This window comes from Pseudonaja textilis, chromosome 11, assembly GCF_049901715.1.
Source record: "Pseudonaja textilis isolate UNSWEBS1 chromosome 11, rPseTex1.2, whole genome shotgun sequence".
NCBI lineage: Eukaryota > Metazoa > Chordata > Lepidosauria > Squamata > Elapidae > Pseudonaja > Pseudonaja textilis.
In genome coordinates this window covers 7,267,786-7,280,217 of record NC_142000.1, presented here as the reverse complement: position 1 = coordinate 7,280,217, position 12,432 = coordinate 7,267,786, and the positions used below count along the sequence as shown (strand labels likewise).

Here is a 12,432-nt window from a genome sequence, read left to right as displayed (position 1 = left end):
TAATGCAATATCAGGGGTTTTCAATTCAATGTATAGAATATGAAGGATGTGTGTTTGTGTTTTATTTTCATAGTCATAATGTACACTGAAGACAGCATTTAATTTCACTGTATGAGGTACAATGACAATAAGGTGAACTAACTAACAAAGAAATTAACTTCTCTTCACTTTGTAGCAGACCTCTTCCAGTCATTTGGTTTCTTTCCCCTCTAGGTTTCTGATTTGTATGTGCAAAGCAAATACTCGGGGCTGCAAGTTGTCTGCTATTGAAAAGCAGCTGAATGAGTTGCTTGCAAACAGAATTATCGAAATGTGCCATCTTGAGCCTCTTTTGTGATCAAGAGGCAATTTTCTATTTAAAGCTCCCATTTTTAAGTAGCTCTCCAGTCCAAATCAGGTTTAAAAATCAAATAGGAATGGAAAAGAAAGATCTTTGGTTAACCCATCTACAATTCCCACTAGACCACAGACAAAAGAGATTTCAGAGTATTTCATTTGATTCATTTTTTTCCCAGTGTGGTAAGGTAAAGGTTCCCCTTGCACATATGTGCTAGTCATTTCCAACTCTAGGGGGCAGTGCTCATCTCCATTACAAAGCCAAAGAGCCAGCGCTGTCCGAAGACGTCTCCGTGGTCATGTGGCCAGCATGATTAAATGCCAAAGGCGCATGGAACAATGTTCTCTTCCCACCAAAGTGGTCCCTATTTTTCTACTTTTTTATGTGCTTTCAAACTGCTAGGTTGGCAGAAGCTGGGACAAGTAATGTGTGCTCACTCCATGATGAGGCACTAGGGATTTGAACCGCTGAGCTGCCAACCTTTCTGATTGACAAGCTCAGTGTCTTAGCCACATGAAGCCCTATTTTCTATTTATCCTACTTTTGCATCTACCGCTAAATAGGTCCCTACCTGTTTTGTGCAAATCTGTATGCACTGTCACCTTGTGTTTTGTGCTTGCTCTTTGTGGAGGAGGAGAATAAGTTGTCCTCTTCTAATATATTTGATCCTTGCAGGCCAATGAGATGTTGTTTTGTGGAAGGAAGCTGACAGCGCAAGAGGCTTGCAGCAGAGGACTCGTCTCACAAGTCTTTTGGCCCACCACATTTGGGCAAGAAGTGATGCTGAGGGTAAAAGAAATGGCGTCCTGCAGTGCTGTGGTAAGAAGAATATGAGATTTTATGGAGAACTTTGGAGAATGTCTTTGTTTGTTGGCCACCCATCTTACCTCAGGGTAATTCTTTGATGCCAACTTTATCCCACCCCATCTCTTTCAGAAACTCCTTTAGAAGGGACTCCCTCTCTTGCCTCTTACTTATTTTTTTATTAAATGCACAGGTCGTCCAATTCCATCCCAACTAGTGTAAAACCACGAGATAATCAAAAATGGATTCCAGAGATATTCCAAAGCAAACAAGAACACCAACACCACAAGAAGAAACATTCCACAAGAAATCCCTCGCCTCTTTAAACATGGGGATGAAATTGTAGGTCTATTTCAGTGGTGGCTGACCTTTTTGGGCTCCTGTGCCAAAAATTGTGTGTGCGCTTGCACACTCACGCTTGCGTGCCAGCACCCAGAAGGCAATGCGACTCCCCCATGCCCCCTATGCATGCACGCGCAATACCCAACCACCCACCCACCCTTACCTGCACTGTGCCTCACAGCTGATTTTCAGCGAGTTTGAGGCCTTTTTTGGACTCCCAAAGGCTTCAGGAAGTCTTCTGCAGGCTTTGCAGGCCGAAAACTAGCCCTGTGTCATCACTTCCGGTATTTTCGGAAAAACTAGAAGTGATGACACGGGGCTAGTTTTTGGCCTGCAAAGCCTGCAGAAGCCTTCTTCAAGCCTTTGGGAGGCTGAAAAAGGCCTCAAACCCACCAAAAATCAGTTGTGAGGCACGCACATGTGCAGTGAGGTAAGTTTGCCTGCAGTTCGAGTGCCAGAACAAATGGCTCTGCATGCCACCTTTGGCATGCATGCCATAGGTTCGCCATCACGGGTCTATTTTATACAGACAATGTCCTGAAAAAATTAGGGCAGTGTTGTTCAACCTTGGCAGCTTTAAGATGTGTAGACCTCAACTCCCAAAACTGATGGCTGATGGTTGGCTGGGGAATTCTGGAAGCTGAAGTCCACATGTCTTAAAGTTGTCAAGGTTGAGAAACACTGGATTGGGGGTCAAAATATACTAAGAATTGCTGGTGTTTACCGGCAATTTTTCCATGAAAGGGAGTGGATGATCCTAGACCTTTTGATAGCTCCTGGAATGCTTCCAACCATAATTGCTGAAAATCTATGGCATAGTTAGCTCCATGAATAAATAAACACGTTTAAGATAAAAAAAATGCAGGCAGCTATAATGTTAGCCTTCAATAACTTTTATGTAGGTGACCTTCTTAATAAGGAAATGAATGGACATTTCTAGAAGTTCTCATATAAAAAGCTAGAAGAAGCACACCAGAAAACCATGATCCTATCCAGAGTATGATATATTTTTTCCCCATTGCTTACTGCTATGGTCTTCTCAGCCCCCAAAATTGTCCAAGATTGTCTTCAAAAAGGTTGTCCAAGGCAAAATATTAAACTCCTGTATTGGTGTGCTCAACCTTAAATTATTTTTTTCACACATTAGGCAAGTTCTGACTTTTCAGTGGAGAGGAACCTTTGTAAGCTGATAGAGAAATATTTTTCCCTTCCTCCCTTTGTATGAAAGATTGTAACTTGATTCTCTCTGCAAAGACAGAATAGCTTCCCTTTTCGCTTGAAAGACCAGCAGTAAAGCACCGGGGACTTTTAATTAAATGTAATATAGATTCTATCTCCTTCCAAAATGTTTGGAGGGGGGAAAAAGAGACAAAAGAAGCACATATTACAAAAGTATTGTGTGCCTGTCTTGGATGAGCCAATAAGGCTCTTGATCTGATGAAAACCCTGGACACATCCTGTACTCTCCTCCATCTTCATTTCAGCTTAGGTTTTTTTATAACATGCGGGACTCAAGTCCTCTAGATCAAGAAAGTCATAAAAGCGACTTCCGGTTTGGGTCTCTTCAGCGACAGACTGAAATCAGCGATCATGCGTGGTTTCGATCTGCGCTCACCACTGGAGCGCCCCGATCCTTTGGATTCGGGGCTGAAGCCACCCCGTAGAGGAGGTAAAGAGGGGAAAGATTGTTAGCCGAGTGGAGGGGAGCCGCATCTCTCCTCCTTGGCTGGTCTAAACTCCCTTCCCCGAAGACGGTTGAAGCGGTGGTCAGAAATGGCCACCTCAAAGAAGAACCCGACTGGATAAGATTGTGCAGGAGGAAGACAAAGAGGAAAGCAGGACAGACCGGGCTAAACAACAGAGAACATCTAAGCAAGGTACCCTGAATCTAAAAGTACCTAGAGGAATACTTCTGAAAGAAGATCTTTAAGCGGTGAAGGAGAGAGAAAAGGAGGTTAAAAACCCCTTTTTTACCTTTATATTGACAATTACAAATGGTACGGAAAGAAATTTATGTTAATCTATTTTGACACTAATAGGCAACCTTAAGCTGAAATCTAAGTGTCAAAAGGAGAATAAAGATTTTTTTCTTGGTCATTTTAAAGCCCTAAAAAGGAGAAGAGTGGAGGCAAAAGGGTGGGACTTGGAATAATGGAAAAATGGAGTGCCACCTGGAAAAATAAAGAGGATTAACAGTGAAACTTTGAAAAGACTCCCGAGGTTACATTGTAACTGAAATCTTATTAGTAACCCACGGAAAGGAAAAGTAAAGGAAAGAAACAAGAAGGAACAGTCTGGGATCATTTGGTGATTTTAAAAAAAAGTTTTTGGCATTGATTTTTTTCTGTCTTTTTCTGTTTTTACTTAAAGTCAATCGGGTGGTTGTTCAAAAGTGTTTAAAATGCCATCACTCCTGGAGGAACTGAAGATGAATCTTAAAAATACAGAAAGAAGATGCAGAAAGGGGAAGAAGATCCTTTGGCTTCATATTTGAATTTTTTGAAATGGAGATCTTGAACTATGAAAAGCAAAAGGAAAAGCTTCAAGAGCAAGAAGAAGGGCGGGACAAAGACGAAGTCATTTTCAATGATCAAATAATGCAAATTGTGGTAATAAGGGGAAAAGGGGGGAAAGGAGTTGAAAGTTTGAGATCAAAGGGAACAGCCAAAAAGAAAAGTAGTCTGAAAAAGAAGTATAACAGCAAGGAGAAGCAGAAAAGAAAATTACAGAAGGGAAAATTAGAGAGAGAAGGGTATAAAAAAGGGATGAGAAAAAGGGGGGAAAGATAGAAAGGGAAAGAACTCATGAGGAACAAAAACAGGAAATAGAGAAAAGGGGAAAACGTACTAGGATTAAAGGTTAGCTAGAAAACACAGAGACAATGGTTAAATTAAGTTAAAAGTGAGGATTCTGCAAAGGTACAAAAGATAGTGTTGTGACAGTAGAATACTGTAATGAGTTAGAAATGAAATAAGTAAATAATCTATGAGATAAAACTGTACTGTTATGTAATGGTATGTTTATTTATAATTAATGCAATAATAAAGAAGAGAGGGATACATTGCAATTGTTTCTAAAGATTGATAAATATTGAAAAGAAACATGAAAGATTTACAAGGTTCATACCAGTACTACAATGATTTTGAATAACTATTTTGTTTACTTATGTATGTATGTATGTATGTATGTATGTATGTGCATATATATGTGTGTGTGTGTGTGTGTGTGTATGTGTGTGTGTTTTCTTAAGTTTTTGTGGGTACTTACACGTATGGTATTCAGCTTTGTTCTGGTATTTTCCCATGTCATTATAGTTGTGCTTTTAAAGTTGTAGCAACGTTTCAGCAGAATCTCATCTGCCATCATCAGACTTCTGGCACAGCAGTAGGTTAGCCCCAAATTTAAAACTGAAACGGCCGTAAAAGTCTGACTCACATACGAACACAATACAGAAGCCTGATGATGGCAGATGAGATTCTGCCGAAACGTTTCTACAACTTTAAAAGCACAACTACAATGACGTGGGAAAATACCTGAACAAAGCTGAATGCCATACATGTAAGTACCCACGAAAACTTAAGAAAACACACATATATATATTGTTTCTGCTGTGTTTTTAGAATTTTTCTTTTTACATTTTCAAGGGGAAGTACCAAGCAGAGTCTGAATGATGAGATCTACATGATATAAAATAGATATTAGAAATTTGAATGTTATAATTTTAGAATGCACAAATTCAATGTTTATTGAGATTTCATATAATAACAATAAGATTTAAAGGTGTTGCCCTTCGATTGGCAATCATAGGGGGAATTTTGCTTCTTAAGAATGTTGGAAGAGAACATATGAAATTGTAAACAAGACAGATGAAAGTATAAGTACAATGAATAAAAAGATATAGAAATTTAGGTAAAAGAAATACAATTGAATAAGAAGGAAATGAGATAACCATAAAAGAAAATTAAGAGAAGTAAAGGGAGAAGTAGTGAGAAGTTGGAAAAAGAGTAATAAGATGTGAAGTTGAATACATAAGATGAATATGCATAGGAAATTGTGTCTGTGTGGAAATGTTATAACCCGGAACGATGCTATACTCAAATAAGATGTTTTATTTGTTTTGTTAAAACTCAATAAAACTTTATTTAAAAAAAAAAGAAAGTCATAAAAGCAATAGAGAAAAATGGCCAGTGAAGTTAAGAATGAATGCTTCCTGCTTATCAAAACCTTTTTAAAAATTGTTATTTAGATGGTTTTGTTCTACTATGATAATAACACAAACCCGCTTTCAATTGTTAAATTAAGATCCAGCAGAACTAAAAACAAAGCATCTATTGGAATAGTAAAAACAAGAAGAATATAAAACAGTTACAAGGCATGAAGAGTGATACTTCCAACAAAAAAATAAATTACATTTCTATATGTAATTTATGGAAGGCTAGAAAAAGTGAGCACTGTATGAACTCAAGATTTCCTACTTTTCACTTCATTTTTGTGAACTATTTTATTACTCTGTAATATAAAGCCGCCCAAAGTCACCTAGTTAAATTGGATGACTATAGAAATTGAATGAATGAATGAATGAATGAATGAATGAATGAATGAATCTCAAAGGAAAGGAGTGTTCATGGGAAGATCAAAGAAATCAAGATGGTGGCCAAAGAAGATCTCTAATGAAGCCAAGAGAGCCCAACAGGTCTCTTCACTCTAAACTCTTCTTTCTCTAGAAGACATTTATTTATTCATTCATTCATTCATTCATTCATTGAATTTATTTGCCACCCATCTCATAGCAAACGTCTTTGGGTGGCTTGGATGACAGGGCTATGCACCTATCAGAATTAACATATTAATTAATAATTAATAAGTTAATGGGAATGTAATTGGTTTCTCTTAGGTTTTAGAAGAATCGAAATGCCTGGTTCGGAGTTTTCTAAAATCTGGCCTTGAAGATGTAAATGAGAAAGAATGTCAGATGTTAAAGCAGCTCTGGAGCTCTTCCAAAGGACTAGATTCATTGTTCAGCTATCTCCAAGACAAGATCTATGAAGTTTGACATTGCTGAAGGAAAAAAAAAGAATGTTCTGGGATCAAAGAGATTTCAGATGTCTCCGGGTTTGAGAAGAATCATATGAAAGCCAAAACCAAGATCCAGCAAATCCTCCTGGAGGCGTATCTAACATCTCTGAGGTTGCATCGGTTTCCTTGTTGTGTTCAACAATTCTTCCTAGCAGGATTGATTTTTCTTTGTGGAAGGAAAGAAAGAGTTGCATTTGGCAAGAGTTGCATTTGAACACCCATGTGGCTGGAAAGAAACATACATTCCATGTGCCAGAAGCGCTAGACACACCACAAATCTTACTCCTTTGGTCTTCTTTTTTTATTATTATTATTAATTAATTAACTTATTCCCATTTGCTATAAGCAGTTTGTCATGGCATCAGTCCTTATGACTCTGTTTAGAATTCAGCTGTTTATCTGGCCCGCTTTAAGATGTCCATATTTTTGGTTTGTTCCACCATTAACAATCGAAGACGTGGTATGTGGGGGATATCATTTATAATGGCTGATGGATAAAAAAATAATAATGTTGCAAAAAAACGAGGAAGAAGAACTTTCAAAATATCCTACCTGGATTGGATCGCTTTCCCCTTTTGGTTCAATTTATTTAATTAATTTATTTATGTTTGTGTGTCTCTGTGATATGGATATGAATATATGGGGGGGGGGAGTGTGAGTGTGTATGTGTATGTATGTATATGTATATGTGTGTGTGTGTGTGTGTGCCTCTTTATTAATTATCATTGTACTTACCTACCAGATAGGTTTTGCACATGTGAACAATCTCCCTGATTGTCTTTAAAAAGATTGTACTATGTCAGCAAAGACAAAGGGTAGTGAATCAGATAATGCCATGGGCTGTTGTGGCATTTAAAAAAAATAATAACTCCATCTGTGATTCATATTCAGAAATTGTCCTCCAAGATGGGCACTGTATTTGAATCGTCCTTGAAGAAGAACGGTGTAATGCTGAAACTGAGTGTAACACAACTCCTCTTGAGAACTTGAGGAATAAGGCAGAGTGTACCTTCTTTTTTTAAAAAAAAATAGAAGAAATGTTTACTATTTTTTTCTAATCAGTCGAAAAGTAATAACCATATTGCATCACCCTAGAGAAGCAACAAAGAATGAAGAATTCCTGCTGACTTAAGAAGCTACCCCCCTGATAAGTGGTATAAAATTCTTAAAAATGCCTTTGGAAATGCTGCTATTAGATGTTCTGGAATTCCTTTTATTGTCCAGCACTCTCCTTTCCATTAGACAAATTGCAGAAAGGCAGAGCTTTCCTTTGGCTCATTCTATGCTCCTTCGCTCTTAGGATCTGGCCCCAATACTTCCTGGAAGCACTGCAAAGATTCGTCTGTAATTGCATCGATTTAACACCTTTACACTGTCTGTGAAATCCCTTGAGAAGTAATGAAAGGACTGTTTTCTTTTTAAGTCAACAAGGCCCAATCAAGGTGCATTAAAAGGAGAACATTGACATGAATGGGCTGTTTTATGAGATGACCTTTCATTTTCCAGCTACAAAAATTGCAGGGGGAAAAAACGGAACCAGAGTGTTAAATATCTCTAGGCTTAAGTCCATTTCATGAATTCTGACTTCCACGAATTTCTAAAAGTTTTGGTTGTTTTTCATTTTGTTCTTCTTGGTTTTTTTGTCTGTCGTGGTTTCCGTTTAAGTTCTAAATTCTTATTAGGTGTTAGAGCTTCCAAATGGGGTATTGAATTCAAGGGAAGAGAATATTTGTAGCTCAGGGTTGAACTGTGGAGTCCTTGGTGCTCTCTGAGCTTGGTTTTGTAGATTCTGTCAATTTTGTAGATTCACTACCCAACCAAGTTTCTCAATGCTGTTGATGTGATATTGAATTCCTGGAGATGGGAGATGACTTCCTTTTTTTAAAAAAAATGCATTTATTTAGCAAACATTCCTCTTGGCAGGAAACCTCTGTAAAGTTCTTACAAATCAGTGCACACTCTGGCTTCAAACCATGTTCTTATCAGAATGCATTGAACTTATAAACCAGGGTTTTCAGGGAGGGGGAAATAGAGAATGTTTGTTTTATTCTTTGCTATGGATGGCAAAGAATCTCAACTAATTTATAAATCTTTTGCTCCTGGAGTCCAGCTGTTCTGGACTCAGGGATAAAATCCTAGAGGTGTATTATACCAAGCAAATGAAAACCATGGGAAAATATATATATTTGGGAGCACATTCACTTATTCAAATATTTTTCAAAATGTGGTCCAGTCCCTCTTCCAGGAATGAATTTAATGAACTAGCAGGAAAATGTTCCCACACTGAAACTTCCTTTGAATGGGAAGAATTCTTGGGATCAAAAACATCTGGATTTCCAAGTAGATCTGATTTTGAAATGTTAATTTTTTTTCACAGCTTCTTCTACATATTCTTATTTTTACATTTCAGTAGCTGAAACAGGACAAATATAATTCCTTCATTTTAAAAAATGAAATTCTAAATCTTACTTTTGAAAAAACAACAACCAACCATATAATTATTCTAATTTCAGGGTTTTTTTAAACAACTTTATGGTCAGTAATTATTTTTTAAAAAAGCTTCCTCATCTGGTTTTATCTTTCCAGCATCACTTGAGTATTTAGCTATAAGGTGTGCTGTATATACTGGGTTGAATATCTTGATTAATATCCACAGTATTTAATAAAATGCAAAATTTGCTGTTAAATATGTCATATGATTTCATGTAAATGGTTTTGTACAAATCTTTAAAAGATTCCCCAGTTTTTGCATTTGTAGATATGGAAAAGTAAGCAATTTAATTTTTTTCTGTTTGTCTTGCATGTGTGCGTATGTATGTATGTATGAGTGTGTGTGTGTGTGTGTATGTATGTATGTATGTATATACGTACACATATATATATTGCTGTATATAAAATGTGTGTTAGTTGGGTGCCCTTCTGTTTCAATGAATAAGCTTGCTGATTTTAATACAGTATATATTTTCAAATATACATATATATAAATATATAAACTTTTTATATTTCTGTGGTAGATTAGGGTAAGCGTTCTAGGCAATCTTTTTACACAATGATTTAACTCTTCTTTTAATTCTCTAGTATTCTGGGATTGATGCCAATTGTTTTTTCACTTACAATAACACACTGTTTTACTGTTAGTAATATATGCAGGCGGGTTTTTTGGTTTCCTCCCTTCCTTTTTTCCAGCCTTGAAATAAATGAATTTGTAGATTTGCTGCATTTGTGAATAAGCCTTACCACTAGTTTGAAACAAAGATTGTGAAAATTCATAAGGAAAATGAAGAGTCAACTCTCTGGGGTGGCAGAATAGCAAGGACTATAGCATCTTTTAATAATCTGCATATTCCAGGAGTTGTAGGCGCAACATATCTGGAGGACACAGGGTTGCAGACGGTGGCGTTGGGACATTTGATCCTGCCTTGCAAACGTGGAGCAAATGGGGACAATTCCTATTGAAACTTTCCCAACCCCAAAACTCTTTCCAGGCATAATTTCTCCGCACTTCAAGTTCTGACCAACCTGTAGAAGGCTTGAAGAGTGGTGGTTTCAGGGAAGGAAACTATGTTCAATGGATTTCACCCCCATTCTTTGGATGAACTTTTAAAGAAAACCCCTGGCCTCCAACAGCTGCATTCCAACAGTTGACAAAGGTAGAATGCAGGGCCATAATGTTTTTTAGTGAAATGGAGAATACGGGTTGTTCTGGTTTTATGTACGTGTGTTCGTTTCAGACATAGCTAGGCTCTTTAGCATGGGCTTTGTTCCGTAGTCAGGGATAGAAGTCTCTAGCCCATGGGTCTAATCTGACCAACTCTAATCTAAGCAACCTTAATCACACTCAGGTTCTTTGGGTGGCTCAATCTGTATAAGTCAAACGTGGTTGAAGCCAACTCTGTTTGGAAGACCCTAAAGTTTACATAAAGATGTAGAGACAATCTGAATTATGCATTGAAATGATTCATAACGTGGATGGATGTATCTCTATTTACCCTATTAGCAGTATGTTTTGAAGCCGTTCTTAATATCTTTGTCACTACTTCAGGTATACACAAGGAAAATCCTTCATGTGATTCCACTCGCATTTTCAAACAGGATTTTGGCTTCTAGACAATAATATATATTGCATGTAAATATCAAGCTTCCATTAAAAATAGTAAGGACCAAAGAATTCCATTTTTCCAGTCATGCCTTTGGTTGTCACGTCCCCTTCAACTTGCATTTTTGTATCATCTTTAATTCATTTTAGGGAAAGGAAAAGGGGCAAGGTAGCCAGAGTAAGTGTATCTGCTGAAGAAAAAAAAAAGAGGAAAATGAAAAATAGATATAAGTAAGGAGGTATCTATTGGTAAGGCTTATTACCAAACTAAATAAAGATAAAGCAGGTAACCAAAAAAAAAGAGAGAAAAGAATTAAAGTATAGATTTTTTCAGATACAGCCCATAAGTTATTTTGTTGTCTAAATGTCATGTTTCCAATATTTGTGAAGACTGCACAGTATGACCAATATGAGGGTATGGGGCACCCCTTAACCACAGTGTTGTAAATATTTCAGAAATTAGTTCAGTACCGAGGGATGCATATCTTCTGATATATCTGATATCGTGACTGTGTAGATCAAATTGTACACAAATTATTTGTCCATGGTCCTGTAAACTAGTGTATGAACACATTTTTCTGGGTGCCTTAGAAGTTGTATTTTTCATGTGTGTTAATATGCAGTATTTATACATTGTGAGAAGCTGCTTTGAATAAAAACATTGAAACTTCCCTTTGGTGGACCGATGAGGCTGTGGCAATCTGTGTCAAGGTGGGGTGATGTTTTCGGCATGCTATTACATTAGAATGTTTCCAGAACTGTTATCAGATAGCTTGATGATGATGATGATGATGATGGCCATTCAGTTATGTCTTACTCTTGGCGATTCTATGGGCTAAGTATCTCCATATCTTCCCATCTTGCATTACTTCACTGAGTTGTCCCATGCTTTGGTGTCAGCTTTGATGGTATCCAGCCACCATGTTCTTTGACGGCCTGGTTTCCCTTTACCGCTAACTCTTTCCAAACAAAATTGCTTTCTCCAGTGAACCCCCCTGCATGACATGGCCAAAATTACTGAGGTGTAGTTTTGTGATTTTTTTTTCTTTCCAGTGACCTGCCTGGTGTTATGCGCTCCAGTCCTCATTTGTTAGTCAACCTTCACTGTCCAAGGAAATAGTTGGATTAGAAGTGGGTAATATGTTTGGACCAAGTTGCATTGGACCTCAACTCCCAGAATTCCTAACCAGCATAGTCAAAAGAATGACTTTGGTCATGCTAACTGGGTTTTCAAGGAGCTGAAGTCCAGCCTACCTTGAACATCAGTTGAGGGAAGACCGCTCTAGAATCTTATTATATTTGTATCATCCTTTACGAACCAATGCCATATAGGTGAAGACTACTTTTATTGTAATAGCTATAGTAACAGACATCAATGGCAAGGAGCGAGCAAGGGTGAATGCAGCCTGGATGCATTGGCGAGAACTCACGGGTGTGTAATGTGACAGACGAATGCCAACCGGTCTTAAATCGGAGATTTACAAAGCAACCATCCGCCCTGTTGCACTGTATGGCACTGAATGCTGGGCAACAACAACAGGGACCGAAACCTATCTCCATACCATGGAAATGTGAATGGTCTGTTGGATATCGGGCATCTTCTTGACCACATCACAAATGACACCATTCAACAACATTTTCGTGTGGCACCAATACCAACTAGAAGTCAATGGCTGGCAACTCCATGGGTGTCCAGGACAGAGATGGCAAGACACCATCAACAAATATATGCAAGTCGTGGGCCTGTACCCTGAAGATGCAGCTGACCATGCAAAGG

The 12,432-nt window shown here is 37.8% G+C and overlaps 1 protein-coding gene across 2 annotated transcripts in view; it reads left to right on the top strand.

Moving 5' to 3' along the window:
• CDYL2 (chromodomain Y like 2) overlaps nt 1–11,326 on the top strand; it is a 77,103-nt gene extending 65,777 nt beyond the window's left edge. For both annotated transcript variants that reach the window (XM_087940560.1, XM_026714143.2), the window contains exons 6-7: nt 1,013–1,156; nt 6,378–11,326. In XM_087940560.1, the coding sequence (XP_087796686.1) occupies nt 1,013–1,156; nt 6,378–6,536 (303 nt within the window). In that variant the 3' untranslated portion in view covers nt 6,537–11,326. The remainder of the gene's footprint in view (nt 1–1,012; nt 1,157–6,377) is intronic.
• Nucleotides 11,327–12,432: the final 1,106 nt, after the last annotated feature.